A 27,392-nucleotide genomic window follows, 5' to 3' on the forward strand; every position below is an offset into this window, starting at 1 on the left:
CCAATAACTTGGTGTATAGTTTAATATCATATTTAATAAATTCTTCTCATCCCTGTGTCATAAAGATATCTTCCTATAACACTTTCTGGGTGAGGTTTTTAATATAGTGGATATTTATCTTAGATTTGCAGAAAATAAGGACATGGACCTTCTTTCTCTACATACTAAGCTAGATCCCCATTTCCATGTATTAAGTGATAATTTCTTCCTGCACTGATTACTAACCTAACTTGGCCTCCTTCCTCTACACACATATGCACATGTAGTGTACATACACACACACACACACACACATACACACACACACAAACACACAAACACACCAGTCCATTCTATTTGTTCCATTGGCTAGTTCATCCTTGATTAATATTACATTGGGTTAGTTATTAAGGGTTTATAATTTTCTTTAATCTTAGGTAGGGCAAATTACTCTGCACTTCTTATTTCAGAATTGTCCATTCTTACAGTTCATAAGCTTATTAAAATATATAATATATAATTAATTTCTACAAAATATTTTTGCAGCTCAATTTGACATTGGATTGATTAATTTAGGGACATTGGCATTTTTATAATGTTGTCTTAGTGTCCAAAGATCATAGTTTACCTCTCCTATTTATCAGGTTTGTTAATGTCTTAATAGGATTAATTTTTTTCTAGAGATATCTACAATTTAATTCCTAAGTACTTGATATGTTGTTGTAATAAAGGATGGTATTTTCTTTCCTACTATGCTTTCTAATTATTTGCTAACCCTGAAAGTAATTTTTATAGAAGGTAGGTCAGATTCTAGTTTCTATAACTTATAAAATATTGACTTTGAAACTGGGAAGATGTTAGTTTGAATTATGTTTTTATTTATTATCATTGTGCATGTATATGCATGGTGTGTTAGGGGATGCACTTGCTATGCGGTGCATGGAGAAGTCGGAGAACAACTTCATAGAGTTGGCTTTATTCTTCTATTTTTACATATGTTCCTGTGTTGAACCAAGGTTGCCCATGTTGCACAGCAAGCACCTTTATTGACGGAACAATTCTTCTGGCCTATTTTGGTTTTTGATACAGAGTGGTCCATGTTAGCCATTAACTTGGGTTGAGGCTAATCCTATCATTTGGATTACAATTCTGGGCCACCACACTCAACCTTTGTTTTAGATTTTTGTTTTGGCCCTTTTTTAAATATTGGATAACTCACTTTAGCCTTTCTGAACACTTGCTTTTTTCACTGTAAGTGGGCATAATAATTCTTCTCAAAGCCATTTGAGCATTTAAATAACACAAGTAAAGTCACTCCTACATAATAGATGCTCAATATAATGTATTGGTTGTCTAACTACCTTGGAAATCATATTGGTGACCCATGAGATTTTTCCTAAAAAGAATAATAGATACAGATGTAATCTTTCTTATCACTAGCATGTTCCTGGACCACAGATAAAAATTGTCCCATATAGAGGGCTAGAGAGATGACTCAGCAGTAAAAGAGCACTGGCTGTTCTTCCAGAAGACCCTGGTTCAATTCCCAGAATTCACATGGCAAGCTCACAACTGTAACTCCATTTCCAGGGGATCTAACACTCTCACACAGACATACATACAGGCAAAAACACCAATGCAGTGCACATAAAATAAAAATAAATAAATCAGTTAAAATTGTCCCATATTAACTCTGAAAGTAGACATTTTGTTTCCTTTCGTTACATTTATTTATTTTATTATATGTCAGTACATATGTATTTGGGGGTGTTCATTTGCCAAAACTCACACGTAGAGGTCAGGACAACTTGTAAAAGTTGGTTCTCTCCTTTCATCCTGTGTATCCTGGGGATGGAACTCAGGCTGTGAAGTTTAGTGTCAAAAGCCTTTATCCTAGGAACCAACCCATTTTATCTTTGTTCTAAATGCTATAGTAATAGTTTATTTTCCCATTTATTCGGTTGTCTTGTTTATGTAGAATGTGTCCAGGAGCTACAGTATCTAACACAAAGAGTGTGTTCAGATATTTGAATAAGGCCTATGAGCTCCTGAGAGAAACCCTCGGCCTCCTCTTCAACCTGTTTATACTTAAATACATTTCTAACAATTTAGTCAGCTGAATTTCTAGTGCGCAACAAATCATGAAGCACCAAATAATTAAGTAAATGTCATTTCTTTTCCAATTTGCTGTGTTAAAATGCTCTGATAAAAGAAATCAATTTAAGAGCGAAAGTTCATTTTAATAGTTCATAAAGTCCATCATGGTAGGGGATTCCAAGCAGCCAGACCTTGAAACAGTTCGTCACTTTGCATTCATTGTCTAGAAAAGAGCAGCATAAGGCTGATGCTCTCCTTTTTATACAGTACAGGATCCCAGCGCAGGGAATAATGCTACCCACAGTGGCTGGTTCTTCCCACCTCAGTTTACCTAATTAAGATAATCCCATCTCCATGGTGATTCTAGAGCCCATCAAATTGACAACTGAGATTAATTATCACAGTAAACAAGACAGACAGATACTTTTACAGGTAGCCCTAGTAATAGCAATGACAAATGATAGCACACTGCCCCAAACAAAGAAAAAAAAACTAGAAAGACTGCATTTCTTAAAAGACTCAAAATTAAGAGACAGCATCTAAAGGCCAAATTGCCCTATATTAATAGTACCCCAAAGTTTATTAAATTATCAAGAACAGATACTATCCTATTTTCTCCCATGTGCCTTTCTTGTGGTTGATGTTTTCAATCCTTATAAACATAGTGCCAAATAGCAGGTCTGACATATATTGACTCATAAATGAGGAAATAAGCTGAGAGAGCAGCAACTGACAGTAATGATATGACAAGACACACTAGTTAGAGGGGTTAAACCCCCATTTTTCTGAGTACCAATTCCTGTTTTTTAAGAGGGTAAAATATTTTAATGCAGTTTTGGGCTAGTGAAATGGCTCAGTGGATTAAAGTCCTTGACATCACGCCTTATAAATGGATCTTGACGCCTGGAACCTACATGGTTGAAGGTTAGAATTAACTCCTGCAAGCTGTGCTCTGACCACACACATATGCACATGCAGATGTGTGCTCTCTCTCTCTTTCTTGTATGCACATGCACGCATGTGCGCGCGCGCACACACACACACACACACACTAAGAAGTAAGAAATATACTTAGAACAATTAATAATAGAGCCTAGTTGAAAAATTTTTTAAATTAACTTCAAATGAAAATTAAACTTAAATGTGACTTTGCTTACCAATGTCAAGTAAAATCTGTATGAATATTGAGCTATAGCTTTCTTGAATACCAGGAGTCTGCACTTCTTCATTTACTTCATCTAATTATAGTTAAAAGATGCTTCCCATGGAAATACCATATATAATAGTACTGGAGAAATTGTGGCAAAATATATGTTCATAAACTTCTTAGTAGTCCTAGAAAAATAATCTATCCCTGTTGAATATAGACAGACGTGCATTAATACCCTATCCTTTCTAGCAAAACTTTATCTAAATCTAAAGTTGCCCAAAGTCTACATGATGGCCCACAACCATGTGTAACTCCAATTCCAGGATATCCAACACCCTCTTCTGACTTTCTTGGGTAGTATGCATGTACATGGTAAACAGACATGCAAAACATTCATACATGTAAAATAAATATTAAATTTTACAGCGTGCCTAGTGAAAACTAGAAAACAAAAAGTCATTTATGTTTCTGCTGTATGTCCTAATGATATACCACAAATACAAAAACATTTATTCCATGAAACCTGCCAGGGCCAGCAAGGTGGTTCAGCAGATAAAGGCATCTGACAGCAAACTTGATAACCTCAGTTTAACCTCAAGACCCACATGGTGGAAAGAAAGACCTGCCTCCCACAAGCTGACTCCCTCTGACTTCCATACATGCACCATGGCACACACATATGTGCATAAACACATACTATAAATTCAGAACATTTTAATTTTCTTGTAAAAATAGAATCTACTAAAAAAATTTTAGTGGCTGGCATAGGGGTTTCTTCTCCTAGAGGGGCCCGTGAAAGCAAAGGATTTGCTGCTTTCTACTTGATCAGAAAAGTGAGTAACACCATAGAAGGCCCAGGGACCATTTATTTCCACAGTCAAGCTGTGTTAGTACTTGTGGATAGCTAGACATGGGCTCTTGAGGTAAACTGCTTCTGCCAGGAGGGATAGAAGAAGGATAATAAAAGAAATCAAGCAAGCTCTTATAGACATGAGGAGTACTGTGAAAGCTTCAGACTGTGACCTCACTAATGTGGTTCAGGTGACTGACTAGCTAGCATAAATGACCTTGGCCCTATTGGTGAAACCTACAAACAGTACTTTAGAAATGGTATTCCTGCTGCTGCTGCTTTTCAGGTCGTGGCTTTGCCCAGTGGAAGCTGTGTTGATTGAAGCATACATCAGTGCAAGGAACTCTCTTAAGACAGTGTGGCTATAACTGGACCCAGTGTTGCTTATTGTTTAAGCTAGCATTTTCATTACTTTCTTAAAACATGTTAATTTAAAAATCAATTCTGGTAAGTGTCAGTTCAACTAAAATATCTGAAGTTATTATTGAAATGCTATATAGCAGGGATAGTTGAGCATGAAATAGAGACAATCCATTACTGATATACTATAAATTACATTTATGTTGCTAGATGTGGGAGAAGAGACTCTTATTACATAGTTAATCAAATGCATAAAAGTAAAGAGAAATAGCATGCAGGGAAGTTGAGGTATTGTTTTGAGATTCAATGAAAAGCTCAGCTAATCCACTTAAATGCTATTTATTAACTTAGTAATGTGAAATATTTACTTGTCAAACAGGTTAAGTGATTCTTGTTTTGCTTCAGTAAAATTAAAATATGTAGATCTGAACAGAAGTGAAAGCATTTGAAGTGGAACAGAATTCTATATAGACAATAGTTTTTCTAATGCAAGTAGACATGTAGCTTTCAACAAGAAAGAAAGTCTAAATCTTCTCAAGGCATCGGTAGTCTATAATTTTGAGTCACGATCACTCCCTTCCCCTCACCTCTATTAAAGTGGGTCTATTTCAAGCAGGAATAGCCGAGAAGACAGGGATTCCTTCTCCCAGCTCCTATTCTTGGGCTGTTATTTTACCCTGGAAAGGGAAGGCTGCCATTTGTCATCAATCCCATCCCTGTGTTCAGGTAAGTGTGGCCAAGAGGATTATTGACCCCCCAACCCCACTCATTATAGGGCAGAAACTCTAATCTGATGGTTCTCGACCTTCCCAATGCTGCAACCCTTTTATACAGTTCCTCATGCTGTGGTGACTCCAACCATAAAATTGCTTCGTTGCTAATTCATAACTGTGATCTTGCTACTGTTATGAATTGCAATGTAAATATGTGATGTGTACAATATCTGATATTTGAGCTCTGTGAAGGGTTCACAACCCACAACTTGAGAACCACTGCTCTAATCCAAGGGAAGCCAATTACTGATAATTGAGACTCTAATTCTCTCCTAGTAGCACATATGTTGGAAGGAGTTTTCAGTGGGAGGGGTCAGCTGCAAAGATCAAGGCTACCAACACCACTGTATCCTTATCTTCAGTGCCATCTGTAGAGCAGAAGTAGTACATACCATACAGGGAAAACTACCCCTAGATCTAGGAAAGCAGAAGATCTTTGCTGGGGCAGGGCAAGTCATAAGTGGGGTGTGTGCTGGCTAGTTTTATGTCAACTTGTCACAGACTAGAGTCATCTGAAAGGAGGGAACATCGATTGAGAAAAATGCCACCATATGATCCGGGTGCAAGGCATTTTCTTAATTAGTGATTGATGGGGGGAAGGCCCAGTCTGTTGTGGGTGGTGCCATCCCTGGGCTGGTGGTTCTGGGTTCTATAAGAAAGCAGGCTGAGCAAGCCATGGAAGCAAGCACTCTCTGTGACCTCTGCATCAGATCCTGCTTCCAGGTTCTTGTCCTGTTTGAGTTACTGTCCTGGCTTCCTTCAGTAATGAACTACAAGTAAAATAAACCTTTCCTACCCAAGTTATTTTGGTCTGGTGTTTTGCCACAGCAGTAGTAACCCTAAGAAAGGGGTGGTGATGGGAACTGATGGTATTTACAACAAGATAAGGAGAACTTTGTGCCTACAAGTATGTGGAAAGCAGTGGGGATCTTAATAATAGGCAGTTATGAGCTGTAGCTAACTAACAAAGTAAAGTGACAGAATATCCAGAAGTTTTATAGCTAGAACCATGGAAAGAATCAGCCTCGTCTTGTCTTCCTGGAATCACAGTCAACTCGAGAACAGGAAAATTGTGAGTATGCGCTAAATCAGGAAATGATATATGGCAAACTTGAAGTCATTCACTAAAGACCCATGCACTCACTCAGACACAAGTCATATACTCAAATCCACCAATGAACGATACGTGCTTCTATGGCACAAAGGCCAGAAATACCACCCCTGACCAAACAGAGCCTGAGAATAACTCCTGAGAAGCTAAATTTAAAACTAAAATCAAATGTATCCTTTTAGTCTGTGTGACTCTTCAAGGCCATGGCTTCTTAGCTGTGACTTGAAAGAGACCTGCAAGCTTCTTGTCCCTTTCTCAATGTAGGGCTGAAGTGTATACCCTCCTTAAATACTGATAGAAATTTTGCTCCTGAAATGTGTTGAATGGTAAAAAGGTAAAAATCTAACCAGGCATGGTGGCGTACGCCTTTAATCTCAGCACTTGGGAGGCAGAATCAGGTGGAGCTCTGTGAATTTGAGGCCAGCCTTGTCTAAAAAGTGAGTTCCATGACAGCCAGGACCTTAATCAGAGAAACACTGTCTTGGAGTGCCCCCAAAATCTAACTGGCTGAGAAGACTTAAACATTCTTTAACAGATTAGTGACTTTTACTTACCATGAGCGACAGATAGTCAAGTTAGGGTAAAAACAAAAAAGAATCTTTTAGCAGACATCAAATGCTGCATTATGCATAAATCAGTTATAATAGTGTGAACAGGGAGACCTTAGGAATTAAGTCACACCATCAGTGCACACATAATGATCCTATCAGAAGAGGGAAAGAAAACAGGAGAAGTAAAATAACTGAATTTCAAGCTGGGCGATGGAGGCACACACTTATAATCCAAGCACGTAGAAGGTAGAGGCAGGCAGATCTCTATGAGTTCTAGGACAGCCTGGCCTACATAGTGAGTTGCATGACAGCCAGAGCTGTTATGTAGGGAAACCCTGTCTTGGAAAACACAAGAAAAAAACACTGAATTTACCAAATTTGATGAAAAACACAATTTTATATGTTAAATAATTCAAAATAACATGAACACAGATAACAGCATCTGAAATATAATTAACATGAGAATGACAACATATACTTGAGTACAGCACATACATTATAACCACAAAGTTAATTTCATACCAGAAACAGTGGAGGCTAAGGACACCAGTATGCTAAAAGAAAACATTGTCAGCTATAAATCCTTATGTCTATCAAAACTGTTTAGAAATGAAGACAGAATAAAGATACTTCAAGATAAAAGAAGACTGAGAGAATTGATTGCTAGCAGATCTCCCTTAGAAAAAAAATACAAAAGTTCCATGAGTTGAAAGCAAGGTACATGCCTTTAATCTCTGCTCTTGAAAGGTTGAGGCAGCAGGAGTTCAAGATCCTTGGCTTCATATCAAGCTTCAAGGCAGACCTTGTCTCAAAAGTCCAAAACAAACAAAATAACAAGTGTCATTCAACTCGACACAAAAAAATAGGAAATACCCACATTTTCACACTTTCTGCCAATTTGAAAACAATATAATTGCATATGTTGTTTTTTCTCTTGTTTTAAAAGCTATTGCATACAAGTATGCATATAACTATGTTGTTGAGTTTATCACATGTAGAAAGTATCAGCAAAAAGGAAGTGGTTAGGACAAAGGAATGTTTGCAATAAGAAAATGACACCATAGGATACCTACAATGAGAAATGCAGGGAACCAAAAATAATTAGGATAATACAATAGCTATAACCACATGCTTTGTTTCTGTTCTCTTACCTTCTTTAAAAACTATAAGGTTATAAAAGCTAGAGAGATGGTTCAGCAGTTAAGAGCACTGACTACTCTTCCAGAGGACCCAGGTTTTACTCCCAGTAGTCACATAGTGGCTTACAATTATTTGTAACTCCAATTTCATGGGATCTAATGCTCTCTTCTGATATTTGTGGGCACCATTTATGTAACAGGCATACATGCAGACATAATACCCATACACATTAAATAAATCAATAAATCAGTAGATAAATAAATGAAATTTAAAATATAGGATTATACATTAATAATAATTGACAGTGTAGTGTTGGCTTTATATAGATGTAATATGTATAACAAAAATACTACAAACAAAAAAGGAATAAAGTTAGTATATATCTGAAATAGTCACACATAATTTCTGGTGTATATAAACTCTAGAGAAACTAACTCAAAATTTTCACTTAAAATGATAGGGAAACATTATTTGCAGTTTACTTTAAAATACATATATACTAAGGCTGGAGAGATGGCTCCGTGGCTAAGAGCACTGACTGCACTTCCAGAGGCCCTGAGTTCAATTCCCATCAACCACATGGTGGCTTACAACCATCTGTAATGAAATCTGGCTCCATCTTCTGGCCTACAGGCATACAAAATAAATATTAAATCTTAAAAAATACATATATGCTATACGTAATGTGTAAGTATATGTTTACCCAATCCGTAGACAATCTAACAAAATCAACAGTGCTAGGCATTAGAAACCTCTCTTCGCTGGGTGGTGGTGGCGCACACCTTTAATCCCAGCACTCGGGAGGCAGAGGCAGGCGGATCTCTGTGAGGTTGAGGCCGGGCTGGACCGACAGCTTCCAAAACAATACAGAGAAACCCTATCTCGTAAAAAAAAAAAAGAAACCTCTGTTCATGTTGTTGGGCTGGGGAGTTACAGAGACTCCAAAAAAATATAGGCTATTGCTATTGCTGTTAGTTGTGTCCCAGAACTTGAAGGTAAAGCATTTTTGATGATGGTGCCTATGATGGATGGTTTTGGTAGTCCACATGATTCCATCTGCAATTAACTAAAACCCAAGTGGCTGGACACACCTGTGAGGGCTTTTTTCTTAATTAAATCATTTGTTAAATGGAAAGATCCACTTCTAATCTGGATCTTTTTAGGTGGGATGATCCACCTTAAGTCTGAACTACTCCTTCTCCTGGCATTTTTTATAAAGTACACAGGATTCAGGCAGTGGTGTACTCACAGTAGATCTCTGTGAGTTTGAGGCCAGTCTGATCTACAGAGTTACAGGACAGCCCAGGGCTACACAGAGAAACCCTGTCTCAAAAAAAGGACACAGGAAAAGGAAACTCTTTGCCTGCTTGATCTTGCCTTGCTATCAAGTCCATTCCTTCACTGGTGTTAGAGCCTACTTTTTCTGGATTCTGGTGCATGTTTAAGACCAGATGAGACATCCAGCCTCATGGGCTGAACAACTACTAGATTCTTGTACCTTCTATAAGACTCCTTCCTCCCTGAGGACTGGCTCTCATAGTATTGGAAGGTGCTATTCAAGCTGCCAAGGGAGAAAAACAATCAATACTCCCATGCTACTATAAAGCCTATGACTCACAAGAAGGACTAACATAGTAAGCTATACCTATGGGTGAGATAGTGGCACTTTTATCGTGTGGATACCCAACAACCACCTAATTGAACTTAAGGCCCATTAAATAGAAGAAAATTAATGCCCTATACTATAATCCTAGCCAGCCAGCTGTGGCTGGTGACGACATGGTATGCTGTATAATTTCTAACTGCATTCTAAATACCTATCCCAGGTGGTGCCACCTAAAGTGAAAGAAGAGAAACTAAGTGTTGGCATCATTTACCCAAAGTGGGCCTGACTTATTCCAAAGAGTTCTGATCTCCCTTGATCTGATCTCTAAACATTGCACTCTGTATTAGTGAGTCTCACAAGGAAGTAAATTGTTCTGCTATCCCAGTTGACTCAGAACAACATAAAAAGCTGTCACAGACATTGTTAATTTATACTCACATTTTTGATGGGATGGTGTTGCTTTTAATACCTTGTGATTTCCAGCAAGTGGTCTCAGTCCTATCCACATCATTTTATACAAACACATTTTTCTGAGTTAGGGGCATGAACTGGTCACAGAAGAGAAGCAGGGAACACAGTATATTGAGGAGTCTAAAACATAATGAGATTGATTACATTGCTTTACTTAAGTTCGGTTAATGCTAATCAGACTGAATACATAGTATATAAGAAGAATGAGTACATAGTTATATATGATGTCAAAGTGTATTATTAACTTGGTTGCATACTAAGTGAAAATTTGGTTTGTAAAGGCAAGATACAAATAACATTTCTAGAAAACTCATTTTAGTACTTATCCTTATACCCACAGATAAATGTGGCTCTCTGTTGTAATTTTAAAAATGCCAGGAAGAGAAGTCATGCCATACAACAGGACTCACATAGGAGGTTTATTGGAAAGGAAAGAGAAGGGGCAGAAAAAGAGGCAAGGGGGCAGAGACTAGTCCCTGAGGACAAGAGTGATGGAAGAGAAAGAGAGGAAGAAAGACAGAAAGATGGGATGTGGGCAGGGTCCTTTTAAAAGGGAACACAGTGAATATGCCAAGGTGGTGCTCTTAGAGACTACAGCTGAGGTTGTATCGTGTCAGAACCCCAAGGGCAGGCGAGTATAAATGCCTGAATACTAACACACTCACCCCTCATCAAAGAACCATCTTTTTGCAGCACTTGGAGGCCATCACAGAAACCCACAAATGATCAAAATGCCAAAACAACTGACCATGGGTGGTCATTCCCACTGACATATCTACAACACAAACACTACATCTAAGGCTCAAGGAACACTACAGAAGAAGGGGAAGAAAGAGTGTACGAGCAAGAACAAGGTGCTGCTATAAGATAATAACTTCTAAATTTGACAGGGACACCACACCCATGAAATCTAAACAGTACAGTTGCCTAAAGAAGACCTAAACAATGACAATGCCAGTTAGCATGCTTATGTTGGTGGAGGAAATCTCACTAGGTCCCAACTCTAGATGAAGAGTGCAGGATATTAATGGGTACCAAGAGGAAAAATCAGGGATTAACCCCCCCCGATACGGTATCCAATTCCAAATGGTCGTCCCTAAATACATGTATGTAACAATAATAATTAAAGAAGAGGTTAATAATTTTAGAGTCTGTGGGAGGAGTTATGGGAGAGGGAGGGTAGAAATGATGTGGGTATATTACCATATCAGTAATAACAAATTTGAATTTAAGTTAGAAATCCAACCAAAATGCAGAAATTGTCATATGACATAAGGAAACAAAATCCAACTATATACTATTTAGGAGAGGCACACTTTGGATTACAAGTACAAGTAAGGACAAGAGAGATGACCCAGCAGTTAAGTTCACTGGCAGCATTTCTATAGAAGCCAGGGTTGAGTTCCAGCACCTACATGGCAACTCAGTGTACAAGTGGATTTTGTGTAGAGATGGGGCTGGAGAGATGACTCAACAATTCAGAGCACTTGCTGTGGGCTGGAGAGATGGCTCAGAGGTTAAGAGTACTGGCTGCTCTTCCAGAGATTCTCGAGTTCAAATCCCAGCAACTACATGGTAGCTCACAACCATCTGTAATGAGATCTGGTGTCTTCTTCTGGCTGGAGGCAGACAGAACACTGTACACATAATGAATAATAAATCTTTTAAAAAGATCACTCGCTGCTCTTACATCCACCTGTAACTTCAGCTCCAGAGGATCCAACACCATCTTCTGGCCTCTAAGGACACCTGCACCCTTGTGGCATACACTCATACAGATACACACACATAAACAAGGTTGGTGTTGGTACATGCCTTTAATCCTAGCACTCTGGAAGCAAAGGCAGGTGGATCTTACTGAGTTCAAGGCCATAATCTTCTACAGAGCAAGTTCCAGAACATCCAGAGCTACGCAGTGAAACCCTGTCTCAGAAAACAACAACAAAAAGAAAAGTATAAATGGGCAAGTTAACCATTAACAATTGGGCTGTGTTGTATCTACACCATAGTGCACATGCTTAGCATGCAGGTGGCTCTGAGTTCAGCCCCCAGTTCACACACAAGAGAATTAAACATTGATTGCAGTATCTCATTAAATAGATAAAGAACAACTGCAGGAATTGAAACATAAAAGTTCTGAACTAATAAACCATTCCTGCAGTCATCTATAGAATACCCCACCCAACACTACCAATGCTCCACATCCTTTTCATGTATACATGGAACACTCTGCATATTAGACAGCAGGTTAGGTTGCAGAGCAGAAATGATGAATGTAAATGATTAATTATCCAAATATGATCTGTGATCTGTGACAACCACAAATTAGAAATAATTCATGAAAGAAATTTTGGAAAAAAACCTTAAATATGTGAAAATTCAACTATACAGTCCTACATAATGGGTCAAAGAAGAAACCACAAAGGAAAATAGAAAATATAGATGAATAAGAACAAAATAGCAATACAATGATTTATGAGGCATGCCTAAAACAGTGCTGATAAATATATAGCTATACGTGCTTTTAATATAAAAGAAAAATGTCAAACCAACTACCTCATTTTGTATATTAAACTAGGAAAAAAGACAACATTGAAACTATACATTGCTAGTCCTGGATGTGTGGGAAGCTGAGGGAAGAGAACTACATGAACCTGGTAACCAGAATAAGCAGTGAACCAAGGGTAGAGTTCAGTACTAATGCAGTTCCCCAGCGTGTATGAGGTTCCAGATCTCCTCAACACTGCAAACTGGGTAAACCCAAAGACTCAGAAAGATGGAAACTACTAAGTCTGCATTAGCTACAAACAAAATAAGGTTACAAAAAGAATACTGTTAAATGCTACACAGTTTTGTTCAGATTTTTACTAGACTGTATTGTAAATAGCAAAAGGTCTCAATGTTGATCATACTCCCGATACTCTCCCTTGTAATCGCCTGCCCTGACTAAAAAACCAAAAAATAACTATTGTTCAAGAAACAAAAAAGAAAGTATCAAATAACTGAAATTAAGAATGATAAAGAGGGGCCGGGCATTGGTGGCGCATGCCTTTAATCCCAGCACTCAGGAGGCAAAGGCAGGTGGATCTCTGTGAGTTCGAGGCCAGCCTGGTCTACAGAACGAGTTCCAGGACAGGTTCCAAAGCCACAGAGAAACCCTGTCTTGAAAAACCAAAAAAAAAAGGATTGATAAAGAGACATAACTATATACAAGGAAAACTATACCAACAAATTGAGAGGTAACATCAACAAATTACTTAAATGCAAGAAGAAATGGAAAATCTGAGCATGTATATAACAAGGACTCAAATTACTAGTTAAAAACTACCCATAAAGTAGATACCAGGCCCAATTTATTTTATATTATAACTTCCAGTTTCTTCAATTTTCCTGTAAATGACATAATTTTATTCTTCAAGGCTGAATCATACACTGTACAAATAGCACACATTACTTGCCCTACTAATGATTGGTACCTAAACTGACTCTCTAATTTGATTTGTGAACATTGTTGCTGTGAATATGAACCAGCACATTATATCCTCTTTTTTTGCTATGCAGGACTTTTGAACTTGATGCAATCCTGTCGTCTATACTTGCTGGTTGACTGAGCTATTGGCTTCCTATTCATAAAATTGTTCCTTGTGCCAACATCTTGAAGTGTTCCTCTAGTTTTCCACACGTAGTTTGGAGGTTTCCGTTTTATGTTAAGACCTTTGATCCATTTTGATTAGTTTTACACAGAATAAGAGTGAGCCAGTTTCAGTCTTCTACATGGGGTTATTTAGGTTTCTAAGTACCATTTGTTAAATGACTCTGACTTCCAGTGTATGTTCTTGTCACCTTTGCCAAGAATCCAGTTTCTGAGGATTTGAAGTGTGCATCTGGTCCTCTTATTTCCATCCGTTTGCTATACATGCCTGTTTTGTGCCAATGCCATGATTTTTTTATTAACTATGGCTCTGTAGTATAATTTGAAATTGAGTGTTATAACTTTAGCACTTTTTTCCTATTCAGGATCTTTTCTGCTTCCATATGATTTTGAGGGCTATTTTCTAGTTCTGGTTTAAAAAAAAAGTGTTGGTGTTTTGATGGGGGATTGCATTGAATATGTAGATGAATTTCATTAGTACAGTAATTTTAGCAGTATTGACTCATCCAAGAACATAGGAGGATATTTTTGTCATCTTTTTGGGGGGGGGGTTCTTATATTTTGATTGCGAGCCTAGCCTTTAATGGCTGAGTCATCTCTCCAGCCCTCTTTAGGATTTTCTAATTATCATTGTAGAGTCTTCTCGTCTATTCCAGTGATTCTCAACCTGTGGGTCATGACCCCTTTGGGAATCACATATCAGATATCCTACATATCAGATATTTACATTATGATTCATAACAGTAGCAAAATTATGAAGTAGCAATGAAAATCATTTTATGGTTGGGAGTCACCACAATATGAGGAACTATATTAAAGAGTCACAACATTAGGAAAGTTGAGAATCACTGATCACTTAGATTTATTATTAGCTATGGTCTCTTTCTGGTTTTGTTTTTTTTTTTTTTTTGGTTTGGTTGGTTTTTGTTTTGGTTTAGTTTGGTTTGGTTTTTCAAGACAGGGTTTCTCTGTGGCTTTGGAAACTGTCCTGAAACTAGCTCTTGTAGATCAGGCTGCTTCTTGAACTCACAGGCATCTGCCTGCCTCTGCCTCCCAAATACTGGAGTTAAAGGCATGTGCCACCTCCGTCCAGCCTGTTTTGTTTTTTGAGGTTATTTTAAGTTAAATTATTTTTATTTTTTCTCAGCAAGTTTATTTTTCAACACTTGTTGGAAATATACTGTTTTTATGCTGAATTTTGTATTCTGACACTTTGCTTAAATTGTCAGATCTGATAGATTCTCTAGAATCTTTTAAGTATGAGATCATATCCCTGAAAACATAGACAGCTTGACTTTAGCCTTCGCTATATATAGTTTTTTTTGTTTATGTCTCTTGCCTTATTACTCTAAGACTTCAAGCAGTTTGTTGAAGAAAAATGATAATAGATACTACTTCACTCAGTCAGAATGATTATAATTAAAAAGACCATAACAAATATTTTAAAATGTTGAAAAAATACAGTAGGTATAGCTACATTGGAAACTACTTTACTGCTTTCTTGTTTTAAATTAAGTGTTGTTACTTAAAACAAATTAAACAAGCAAACAAAAAAACTCATGACTTTGCACACAGTAGAAAATGCTTTACCAGTGAGATACATTTCCATCTGGTTTGCCATTTTCTTTTTCCTTAAGATCTTTTTCAAAATTTTGTAGTGTGTGTGTGTGTGTGTGTGTGTGTGTGTGTGTGTGTGTGACTATATTCTATGTATGTACAGATGTCTGTGGAATCCAGAAGAAGGCAAATTTTGTATTTGTGTGTGTGTGTCTGTGTGTGTGTGTGTGAGAGAGAGAGAGAGACAGACAGACAGACAGACAGACAGACTATATTCTATCTGAGACTATATTCTATGTATGTACAGATGTCTGTGGAAGCCAGAAGAGGGCATCATCCCCTAGAGCTGGAGTTACAGATGGTTGTGATACGGGTGCTAGGAACTGAACTTGGGTGCTCTGGAAGTGCCACAAACATTCTTAACCACAGAAACATCTCTCCAACCCCAAATTTATTATTTTCTCAAAAGATTAAATATGTATATATCAGATGACTCATTCATTTCACTCCTAGCTATCACTCCAAGAGCACTGAAAAGATATGCCCACAGAAAGACTTGAATATTAATGGAAGTATTAATTATAATAGCCAAAAGCTCAAAGAACCTAATTATCTATCAACTGGTAAGTAGATAAATGTACTGAGGTATGTCCATCAATGAAAATTATGTAGCAATTAAGTCAAACTACTGGTAACAGGCCACATCATGAGTCAACCTTAAAATCTTTATGCTGAGCCTGGTCAGTTGTATAGTGCATGCATGTGAGACCTGGGTTCAACCTCTAGCACTTCAAATAATTAATAAATGTTATTAAGTGTTCAATACAAAGCCAAAAACAAATAAGTAGGTGAAAACTAGATGTCTTACTATTATAAAGATGTGGCACATGTCTTAAATCCTAGCACCTGGGAGGCAGATGCAAGCAGATTTCTGTGAGTTCAAGGCCAGCCTGGCCTAGATAGTGAGTTCCAGAATAGCCAAGACTACACAGAGAAACCCTGTCTTGAAAAGCAAAACAAACAGACAAAAAAAAACAAAGATGTCGTTCATCCAGGGCTCTGCCACTCGGTTCCAACCCTTTTACATTTTTCTAAATCAGAGTGAAGCTGAAAGTTTGGAATCAGAATAAATTTGTTGCTGTTGCTTAAAATTAAAAGTAGAAGTGGTGTGCCAGGCAGTGATGGCACACAGCTTTAATCCCAGCAGTTGGGAGGCAGTTCAAATTCGAGACTAGCCTCATCTACAGTTTGAGTTCTAGGACAGCCAGGGCTACTCACAGAAACCCTGTTTCAAAAAACAGTGGTGTAAAAGGAAAGACTATCAATTATTTAAGTCAGTATAGTATTGGCTTGGCAAATAAACAGAAAATTGATAGGCTAGTAACAAATCTTTATATATGTGCATGAAAATTCAGTATCTAAAAGAGTTTCATCAAATAAAAAGAACTGCATATTGTGTTACGTACTGATGCTGACTACAGTTACATGCATGTTAGCTTCCAAAGTATGTATTCTTTGTCACTATATTCTATATAAATAAAGGTCCTATCACTGTCTACAATATCACAGGAACTTACTATATATGAATAAAGTATAGTTCACTATATAAACTATAGTAGAATATATAATACTTGCATGTATTGTGTATAATTATGTTATAGTAAAGATGCTGTCTTGTCACTGAAAATGAAAAAGTTCTTGGGAAATAAAATCATGATACAGGTTTTATTATTTTTCTATGTATATATTTTTATTTTATTTTCTGTGTATAGGTGTTTTACCTGCATGTATGTCTGTGCACCATATGTATGTTGTGCCCACAAAGGCCAAAAGAAGGCATTGAATCATTTGGAATTGGAAGTACAGATGGATGTGAGCCACCATGTGGATGCTGGGAACCAAATCCAAGCCCTCCACAAGAGCAATAAGTGTTCTTTACCACTGAGCCAACTCTCTAACCTCCATGATATGGTTTTGGCAGAGAAAATCTTTAATAGAATCATATAGTTTGGAAAATAGCACATGATGAACAACCCTGAATATTGGTAGATTTAATAAATGATAATAATTATTATTTTCTGCTATCCTGTTTCTGATCCTTGCTTAGTAGCCCCTACACTGTATCTCGTAATTTATTCAACACTAGTTAAATAGCAGCACTGATTCAAATGTGTTAGCCTATGCTGACAGTGACTTATTTTTCCAGCAAATATTTATTGAACACTTACTGTGCTGTACTTTTTACTAAGGCTAGAGAGAGACTTCAGATTAACACTGGAATATAAATTAAAGCAAGCAAAAGGCTCTAATCCCCAATAAAGGAAGTTAATTCTTCCTCTTAGAGTCCCTTCTGATTCTCCAGGTATATTTAGTCAGCACTCAGGACAGCCTGCCCTTTTTATGAGCTCGCCTCTCTCTCACACTTGACTCCTTCAGGTCTTTTTTCTTTTGTAACATTCAAGATATATGTAATTCAAAGAATTCTACTTTCGAAGCTTTGTTTTAGTTAAGGTTTTTTTTCCCTTGGTTATTTTTCTTTTTGTTTGTCATTTGTTTTAGCATGGCCTGATTGATAAATTATTCTTTCAATAAATATTTATGAATACCCACTCTATACCATGTACTAAAAGGTTCATAATAAATGAAGAATTATAAACAAAGATCATCAAGAACACACAAGACCTTAGACCTCCTGGTAATTCACATAGGCACTTTGCATAAATTGTCTTTGTGGATAACCAGTAAAATATTTAAACTTCATTATGTTAATCACACAGCCTGTAATTTAAATGTCTTTTATTTATACTTTTCATGTCATAGCTGGATGGTTAAGATTTGAAATTTCCTAGGATGAATATGTTTGTTGTTCATTTTCTTCCTTTCTTTTCTTTACATTTGCCAACAAACTAGGATAAAAAGCTTAGAAGTAAAATCTTAAGTAAAGATAAATCAAGAAATTATAAAAATAGCCTTCAAGGCAAAAAAAGTATTAGTAAAAAGAACACTTTATAAAAGATACAAGCTATGAATTATGCGCTAAATTATATAGTATCAGAAAATATAAAATAGGTTATAAAGCATGAATAAATTTCCCAAGTAAGCAAAGTGAGCAGGAAAGGGGGTACAAAATGCTCTAGGCAAAGGGAAGCATTGTGAGGTGCAGAATTCACACCTACATATCTTGAGTTGCCAAAGAAGTCCAGGGATTTGTTGTCATTCCTGCCATTCCAGAATCATTGCAAAATTCAAAGGAATAATACTTTGAACTTGAAGAAAAATATTGGTGGTCAGTATGCTTACACTCTTTATTTTGTTTTTTGTTGTTTTGTTTTTGTTTTTGTCCATGGAAGGACAGTAAGTCAGGGAAGTTTCTAGATTCCATGCCAGATTGGGGATGTAATAATTGACCCAAAGTCCCCAGGACTATATCCCATGTGTTGCTCTAGCTACCCCTAGCTTGAAATGCCATGTTTCCAAAGTTTTGCACAACTTTAGAAGTTATGCTTGTTCATTATGTTGTGGGCCTGCAAGGAGTTAAGTACATATTTTATCCTGACGTATTTACAGCATTTTTTCTATCTATCTCTACATCCTCAGTATCTATAAGACACTGTATCTGTAAGACACATTCAGTTCGTGGACAGTCAATCCAAATGCTCATGAATAGGAACCTAATTAATAGATTTCCTATTTGTTTGTTTGTTTTTATTTTATCGAGACCAGGTTACTCCGTATAACCCTGGCTGTTCTGGAACTCACATGGTAAGACCAGGCTGGTCTCTAACTCAGATATCCCCCTGCCTCTGCCTCCCAAGTACTGGGACTAAAGGCATGTGCCACCACCAACCCACCCTAGATTTCCTAGCTTTAAAAGTGGTACCATGGCACCCAGTCATCTTCACAAGACAGAGTTCTTTGTTTTGTTTGTTTATTTGTTTGTTTGTTTGGTTGTTTTTTTAGCAGGGTTTCTCTGTAGCTTTAGAGTCTGTCCTGGATCTCGCTCTGTAGACCATTCTGGCTTCAAACTCACAGATGTCTGCCTGCCTCTGTCTCTCGAGTGCTGGTATTAAAGGTGTGTGCCACCACTTTCCGGCATCACAAGTCAGAGTTCTTAAACCTGTGGCCAAGGGTTGGAAGTGACAAAGCATTTGCCTAACATATGTGTAGTCCTGGATTCCATACCTAGCACTATAGGGGAAAATTCCTATGACCAAACCTCGTGGGCTTATACACTAATAGCTCTTATCTTTATCCCCAAATGACTTCATTCCCACTGAATGTCCATCATTGGCTACAGGTTCAGTCACCTCTCAACTGATATGCATGTCAGTATCACTCTCCTGCTAACAATCCTTAAATATCTTCCTAAAATTTGGGGACAAAGATACACATGCCATAATCTTATTTGGAAACTATGATGTCACCTACCTTAATTTTACACTCTATCATTCAGCAATATCCAGCCAGGTGCATCTTGCCAAATCATGTCTCCATATGTCACCATAATATTCTTCCCTAGAAGACCCTAGAACATTCTATCCCTATTTTATTTCTCAATAACTGTACAATTTCCTTGAAACTCTGCTCCTGCTGAGTTTTTCAGGGTGACTTCCTTGACCATTGGGACTCTCCTGTGTTCTCATAGAACCCTGTGTAGTTTTTTTTCTTGGTTGATAACACACTGCACTGTCAATATTGTTTATCTCTATCTCCTCTACCATTCAGGTTTGGAATCACTATAAATTAGCCCCAGAGTTTGTTTCTTGATAAATTTGTGGAGGTTTTGTGTGTGTGTTTGTGTGTTTGTTTTACAGTTTGGGGAATTGATTGCAGAGCCTTGTGTATACTAAGCAAGCTCTTTACTATTGAGCTACATCTCCAACCCTTGTTGTTAATAGTGTCTTGCTATGAAGCCCAGGCTAGCCTAGAACTCTATCCTTCTGCCTTTTATCTCCTAAGTAATAAGATTACAGGTGTGTGCTAAAAACGCTTGCCATCATTTTAGGTTCTTAGTGTATGTGACATGAATGACAATTGTGATCAAATAATGATATTTTTGTTTCTAGATACATGGTTCAGTGGCCTGGTGGCCGAATCCTGCATCGCCATGAACTTGACACCTTCCTTGCACAGGCTGTGTCTACCCAGCTTTATGAACCAGATCAGCTTCAAGAACTCAAGGTGATTTATTCCACCTTCATTTACATTTTTCAGATTTTTCTATTTCTTTTTCTTTTGAGACCAGGTCTCAGTCTGGGCCTAAACTCTCTAAGTAAAGATGAACTTATGGCCTTGAACTCCTAATCCTTTTGCTTCTACTTCTCAAATGCTGAGATTAAAGTTGTGTGCCGTTTCTTTCATAAGCTCGTACCTCAACTTTAAGTCATTTTCTTTTGGAGCTAGGGAAAAGAATGAATGTAAAGGTAACTGTTTTATTTACTTTAGCCAAATAGATACTTCTATTAATAAAACCAAGAAATGCTGCTATATTATCCCCCATTGATGAATAAGAAAACACAGAAAAGATGGGTATTTTGCAGGGCTTGTAAACCATGGTAAGGTTTCCATCACTTATAAGGTATGTTGTAGGGACTCGCCTTAGTGTTCCTACTTGTCTCTGAGTAAATGTCTATCTCTTACTCCTTAATTTGTATATATTTATTTAGTGTGAGAACAGGCGTGGGTGTACTGCAGTATACTTGATACTCTCAGTAATTTGTGTAAACAGAACAGTCTCTTGTATATTTGTATATTTTAAATATACCTACTCCAGGACTGGAGAGACGCCTCAGAGGTTAGGAGCACTGGCTGCTCTTCTAGATGTCCTGAGTTCAATTCCCACCAACCACATGGAAGTTCACAACTATCTATAGTGAGATCTGATGCCCTCTTCTGGCATAAAGGCATACATGCAGATAGAGCATAAATAAATATGCCATGGTCCATAAATACTAGCTATTATTACAAGACACCACTCCCCTGCTTTAAGCAGCTATGTTCCTTTGAGGCCTGTATTTATTACTTTTCTCATTGGTGTGACAAAGTCTCCTTAAAGAAGGAAACATTTGCTATAGCTCAGTTTGAGAGTGCAGTTCGGTCATGGCCATAAAGTCATGGTAGCAGGAGCCTGAAGAGTTGGTCACATTGTATCCACAGTGAGAGATGATTTGATGTCCAACTTGCTTTCTCCTTTTTAATCACTGCAGTATCCCAGCCCTATGATAAAGTTGACCAAATCCAATAAGGCTTGTAAAGTTAAACCAGATATGATAGTATGCACCTATTATATATAGTTCTTGCTTGTGAAGCTGAGTGTGGGGTGGGGATGGGGGAGCTATCCTAGTTTGCAAAATGTATGTGTTGTGATAAATGATCAGTGTCAGCTTGGGGCAGGAAAGGCCTTAGTTCAGCTTACACTTTATAGTACATCACTGAGGGAAGCCAGAGCAGGAACTCAAGGCAAAAACTAATGAAACACAGACTATGGAGGAGTGCTGCGTACTGCCTTGATCCGCATGGCTTGCTTACACATCAATCATTTGCCCCGGCCTGCAGGGCACAACGGGTTCGAGCCCAGGGAACCTGGAATGAACGAGGCAAGAGACAAGGGGGAGATAGACAGCAAGACAGCATGGCTGATCAAGCTGCCGTTTAGTGAAAGGTCTGTACAGGCTTAAATAGGTGAATGTGGCTTTGGTCATGGGGCAGAGGTTGTTAGACCAGAGACACTGGGAAGTGAGGCAGGGGGCTGTTAGGAGCAGGAAGCCTTTGATAAGCAAGAGAGCAGTAGATCTCACCAGGGAATGTAGGTCAGGCCATTAGTGGGCCTCAGTTTTGAGATGTGCCCTGGGGTAAGAAGTAGATTCAGTGACCTGGTCCCCAACAATCATTAATCAAGAAAATGCCCTAAGACTCCCCCAGAGGTCAATCTGATAAAGGCAATTTCTTAATTGAAGTTGTTCTTCTCAGATGACACTAGTATGAGTCAAGTTGACAAAACAAAAACCTTACAGCACAGATAGTTTAGCACTTTGATGCTAGAGCGGGAAGAAGAGGGAGATACCTTCTGAGTCGGGGAGGACAAGCTAAGCAGGGTGGCACATTCTGAAAAGCTGAGCCGGGAGGTGGTGGCACACGGCTTTAATCCCAGCACTTGGGTGGTAGAGGCAAGAGGATCTGAGTTCGAGGCCAGTCTGGTCTACATAGTGAGTTCTAGGACAGCCAGGTCTACACAGTGAAAAAAACAGAAAAAAATGGCTGATGCAGGAATATAAAGAGTTTGAGAGCAACTTGGAGTATGTGGTGATTTCCAACCAAACAATAAAATAAACTTGAAGTCAGCTGCAGCTCAGTGGTAGATACCGGCTAATATTCAAGAGGCTTTGGGTTTGATCACAAACATTAGAAAAAAGAAAAGAAAAAAGTTACAAAGTCATAATTTAAGTTAGGTCAGCTAAGGAAAGATACAATAACCTAAGATAAATGAGTGATTCTTTTGATAGCAAATATACTTCTGGGTCCTAGAGCAGCTCTTCATGCCAAATCACACCAAGAAGGGGACATGAAAATGCATTAACTTTTGTATTAAGCCATGTGACATGCCAGCCTTAAATAACCACTATGATCAGTTTTAACTTATTCATTTAGCTTTATGTGTGTTAATGTTTTGCCTGTGTGAATATTTGTACACAGTGTGCATATGTAGTGCCAGAAGAAATCTGAAGAGACCATTGGGTCCCTTGGAGCCACAGTTATAGATGTTTGTGAACCATTCTGTGGGTGCTGGGAATTGAACCTGGGTCCTCGATAAAATGGCAATTGCTCTTAACTGCAGAGCCATCTATCCAGCTCTATACTATGATCAATTTCTGATGTTATCTTTCTTTGATTCTGAGCGGGGGTCAGTGTGCTGATGCTCAACCCTTGCAGTCTTTTTGTATGCTTGTCCTATGCATCTAGAACATTGTTTATAAATGTTATCAGCTGCTTTTTTTCATACAAAAGGTGAGTTGACTGGGCATCAGAAATATTTTTCAAAGTTATGCCTGTTGGCTGGGTGTAATGGTACAACCCCATAATTCCAGGGTTCAGGCAGCTGAGGCTACAGGATCAACCCTGAATTCCAGGTCAGCTCTACATAGAGTGTGATGGTAGTGCGTGTCTTTAATCCCAGCACTTGGGAGACAGAAGCAGGCAGATCTCCAAATTTGAGGCCAGCCTGGTCTACTGAGCAGGACAGCCAGGACTGTTACACAGAGAACCCCTGTCTCGAAGAGAAAAAAGAAACAATGGGTCTGGAAAGATGACTCTAAGCACCTATTTCTCTTGCAGAGGACCCAGGTTTGGGGCCTAACACCCACAACTCATAACCATCTATAACCCCAGTTCTAGGGAATCCACAACCCTATTCTGGCCTACAAGGCCACTTCACACAAGTAGTTCACTTGTGTACATGCAGGCAAAATTCTGATACACATTAAATAAAAAAATAAATCTTTAAAATCCAAATTATTTCTGTTAACTTGGTTCCATAAGGAACTTGGGCATCTATAGATGGGTCCTGAAACCAGTCTCCCAAAAATACTGACACAACTATATTGTATTTTCTTTTTCTTTTTATATTTTTATATTTTTATTTTATTTTTATATTTCCTTTGTGATAAAAATTTAGTAATTTATATCATATGGATATATAATTTAATTATTATAATGTTAGCTATTTAGATTATTTCCAGTTTTCTTTAATATATTTCATGTGATAATTGCATATTTATGAATAGATCTTTATTGACTTGTGCACCTCCTTAGAATATAGTTTATAATCCTGTAAAACAGTTTTAGTGTACCTGTCTTTTGACTGCATAATTTTGGAATCATGTCAGCACTCAAAAATACTTCAGATTTTGGAACATTTTGTTTCTGAAATGGAACTTGTTATGTTACCTAGGCTGAGCTCTATCTCCTGGGCTTCAGATTATCTTATCTTCTCTGCCTTTTGAGTATCTGGGACTATGACTGAACTTCACCATGCTTGGCAGAAGAGGTCCTTTCTTGTTTCTTTGGTTGGTTGGCTGGTAGGTGGGTTGATTGGTTTGAGAAAAGATATATTGTCTTGGCCCAGGCTGGCTTTGAACTTGCAGCAGCCCTCCTGCCTCAGCCTCCCAAGTTCATGCACCATCATCTGTCTAGAACTGATTCTTTTTTTAAATGATCAACTACTTTTTATTCAGAAAAAAGCAATAAATTGAAAGATATTCATAAAACATCTCACAATGAATTAAAATATTGACTATTCAAATCAAGCACACTGTATGGTAAATACTATACATAGCATTTGGACATTCTGTGACTAGAATGTGTGGGTATTCTGGAAGCACTCTAGATGCTTATTGTTATCCATATGAACCTTCTTCATTGAAATAACAAACATTCAGCACCAAGTATGAAGAATTCCTCACAAAGGATAAGTTCCCAAAAATGGAGTTAGCCATTCTGGAATTTTGTGGACTCCATTTATCAGGAGCTTCAAAGGCTGAAAAGCTGCCCAGATTACAAACCAGGTGAAGATTTCCATAATTATTGTTTTCAAACATTAGTTGTGTTAGTTTGCCAGGATTTTCCTAGCAAAGTAACAAAGACTGGGTGACTTAGACAATATAGATACATTTTCTCAAAGTTACAAGAAAAAATTCAGAGTTGTAACAGGTTGATTTCTCCTCTTGCGGCTTTTTCTCTGACTTGTAAATGTCATCTTATCCTTCTGCGTTATCATGGATTTTCCATTGTGTGTGCCTCTGACTCCATTTTATTTTCTTCTCTTTTTTTTGAGATTTATAATTAGATATACAGTATTCTACCTGCAGGCCAGTAGAGTGAGCCAGATCATCTCATTACAGATGGTTGTAAGAGACCATGTGGTTGCTGGGAAATGAACTCAGGACCTCTGAAAGAGCTTCTGAGCCATCTCTCCAGCCCCCAGTTTCTTTTTATACAGACACCAGTGACATTGGATGAAAGCCCAGTCTAACATCCTCCTTTAGCTTTACCTCTTAATAGATCCTATTCCAAATACGGCCAGTGTACAAACTTTGGAGAACTGCAATTCAATTCATTGCAGTGGTTTAGTAGAAGAATCATGCTAAGCCTTGACTAAAGCTTCATAGTTTGTCAGCTTCAGTGGTCTCTGCTGATTCATTAGCAGAAAGAACTAGATCTTCTTGAGTATCAGTTGCTGTGTCTTATGCCAGTTTACTTCACTGACTCACTAAATGTTTCAAGACTATGGTTTAGGCTCAGCTCACTTCATAGCAGCTTGCATTTTACTTTTGTCTTTTCCACATCGACTTTCTGAGTGACGCCTCCATTATTTCTTTCTTTCTCATTTCCTCCTGTCTCGGGTATGGCTTGACTCTGCTCTCCTGCCTCCAGATGTTCATGTTGATGATGGCTAAATCAGGTTAAGTGTCTGAATGGACATGATGGATCTGAAGTGCTAAACATGCAACTTAAATGGAAAAATAGTTGTATTTCTTTGTTTGAACATGTAGAATTTATTGATACAAAGAGTTAAAGTACACAATTATGTGAAAGTATAATTCAAAGTTCACTCATATACTTAATAGTACTACTAATAGTATTAATTTAGAGCTTAGTGTGTGTAACTGCTCTGATATGTATCTAATAGTGCTAAAAGGTATAATTATTTTCCATATATATAGACTAGGAAACAAGGCCTCCCAGTGGTTCTATCTCTTGTTCAAGCTAGCAAAGACAATAAGAGCTAATAAGAAAGCAGAACTAGCTTCGAGATTAAAGGTGGCACACACCTTTAATCCCAACACTTGGGTGGCAGAGGTAGGCAGATGTCTGTAAGTTTAAGACCAGCCTGGTCTACAGAGCAAGTTCCTGGACAGGCTTCAAAGCTACCCAGGAAAACCCTGTCTTGAAAAACAAAACAAACATAAAACAAAAGAATAGAACTGAGACTACAGGCTTTGCAATCTCCACTTATATGCACTACTTTAAAAAAAAGATGTATTTATTTATTATGGGAACAGAGAGATGACTCAGAAGTTAAGAGCACTGGCTGCTCTTCCAGCAGACCCGAGTTCAATCCCCAGCAATCACATGGTGGCCCACAACCCGCTGTATACACTACTTTATGTTGCCTCATTGCAAAAAACAGATAGTTATCTTCAGCAGAGCTGACCTCACTCAAATCTCAGCACTTTCCATATGACAGCAGTCTGGAGAATGAACTGAAATTACTATTTATTTTAATTTATTTAAATTATCTATATGTAATACAAAGACTCACTAGTTGACTTCAGTTTTAATGTTTCCTTCCCAATTTAGTACACAATGATTCCCTGCATTGTGATTTGTGTGTGTGTGTGTGTGTGTGTGTTGTGTGTGTGTGTGTGTGTGTGTACGCGCTTGTGTATATGGAAGCCAAGGGACAGTTTCGGATGTCATTCCTCAGACTCTGTCTACCTTTGTCCTTTTGTCAAAAGGGTCTCTCACTAGCCTGGAATGGACGAAAAAGCCCCAGGGACCTGTCTATCTCTGTGTCTCCAGGGTTGAGATTACAAGTGTGTGCTGCTGTGCCTGGCTCTTTTACAGGGATTCAAGGGAGTAAATTACAGTGCTGCCTCTCTGCCCAATTCCAGCTCATTATATCTCACAGACTGGCCAAAGAAATCTTCACAGTCAGCTCTTATTAAAGTTTGGTTAGTTCAAGTCACTGTGGGGGAAGACGAGAGTGAATCAAATAATATGTCTATCCGCTCCTTGGTCCACATGTCCCTTGACAATTGAGTCATTTGACAACTTTACCAACTAAAGAACACTGGAGCCTGCCAAGCACTCTGCCCAGCTGGAGTAAAAGACTGTCTGAGTTGGCAAATGTGAACATTTTCAGAGTTCTTGACATATCACTTAGTTGCAATGTATAGTCCTCAGCATTTATATCATTTCCTATTTATCTCACTGCACTATCATCAGTATCAAATATTCTTTTGGTTTTCACTTTTTGAAATTTTCAAATTAGGTGGAAAAAGGATGAGTATCCTCTAAATCAGAGATTCTCAACCTGT

At 37.9% G+C, this 27,392-nt stretch overlaps 1 protein-coding gene across 1 annotated transcript in view; it reads left to right on the top strand.

The window, feature by feature from the left end:
- The window catches only part of Fam120c (family with sequence similarity 120C), a 153,656-nt gene that overhangs the window by 109,225 nt on the left and 17,039 nt on the right, over nt 1-27,392 (top strand). The window contains exon 11 of the mRNA XM_013125118.3: nt 20,364-20,478. Within this exon, the coding sequence (XP_012980572.1) occupies nt 20,364-20,478 (115 nt within the window). The remainder of the gene's footprint in view (nt 1-20,363; nt 20,479-27,392) is intronic.

Source organism: Mesocricetus auratus, unplaced genomic scaffold (assembly GCF_017639785.1).
Source record: "Mesocricetus auratus isolate SY011 unplaced genomic scaffold, BCM_Maur_2.0 Super-Scaffold_100003, whole genome shotgun sequence".
Classification (NCBI taxonomy): Eukaryota; Metazoa; Chordata; class Mammalia; order Rodentia; family Cricetidae; genus Mesocricetus; species Mesocricetus auratus.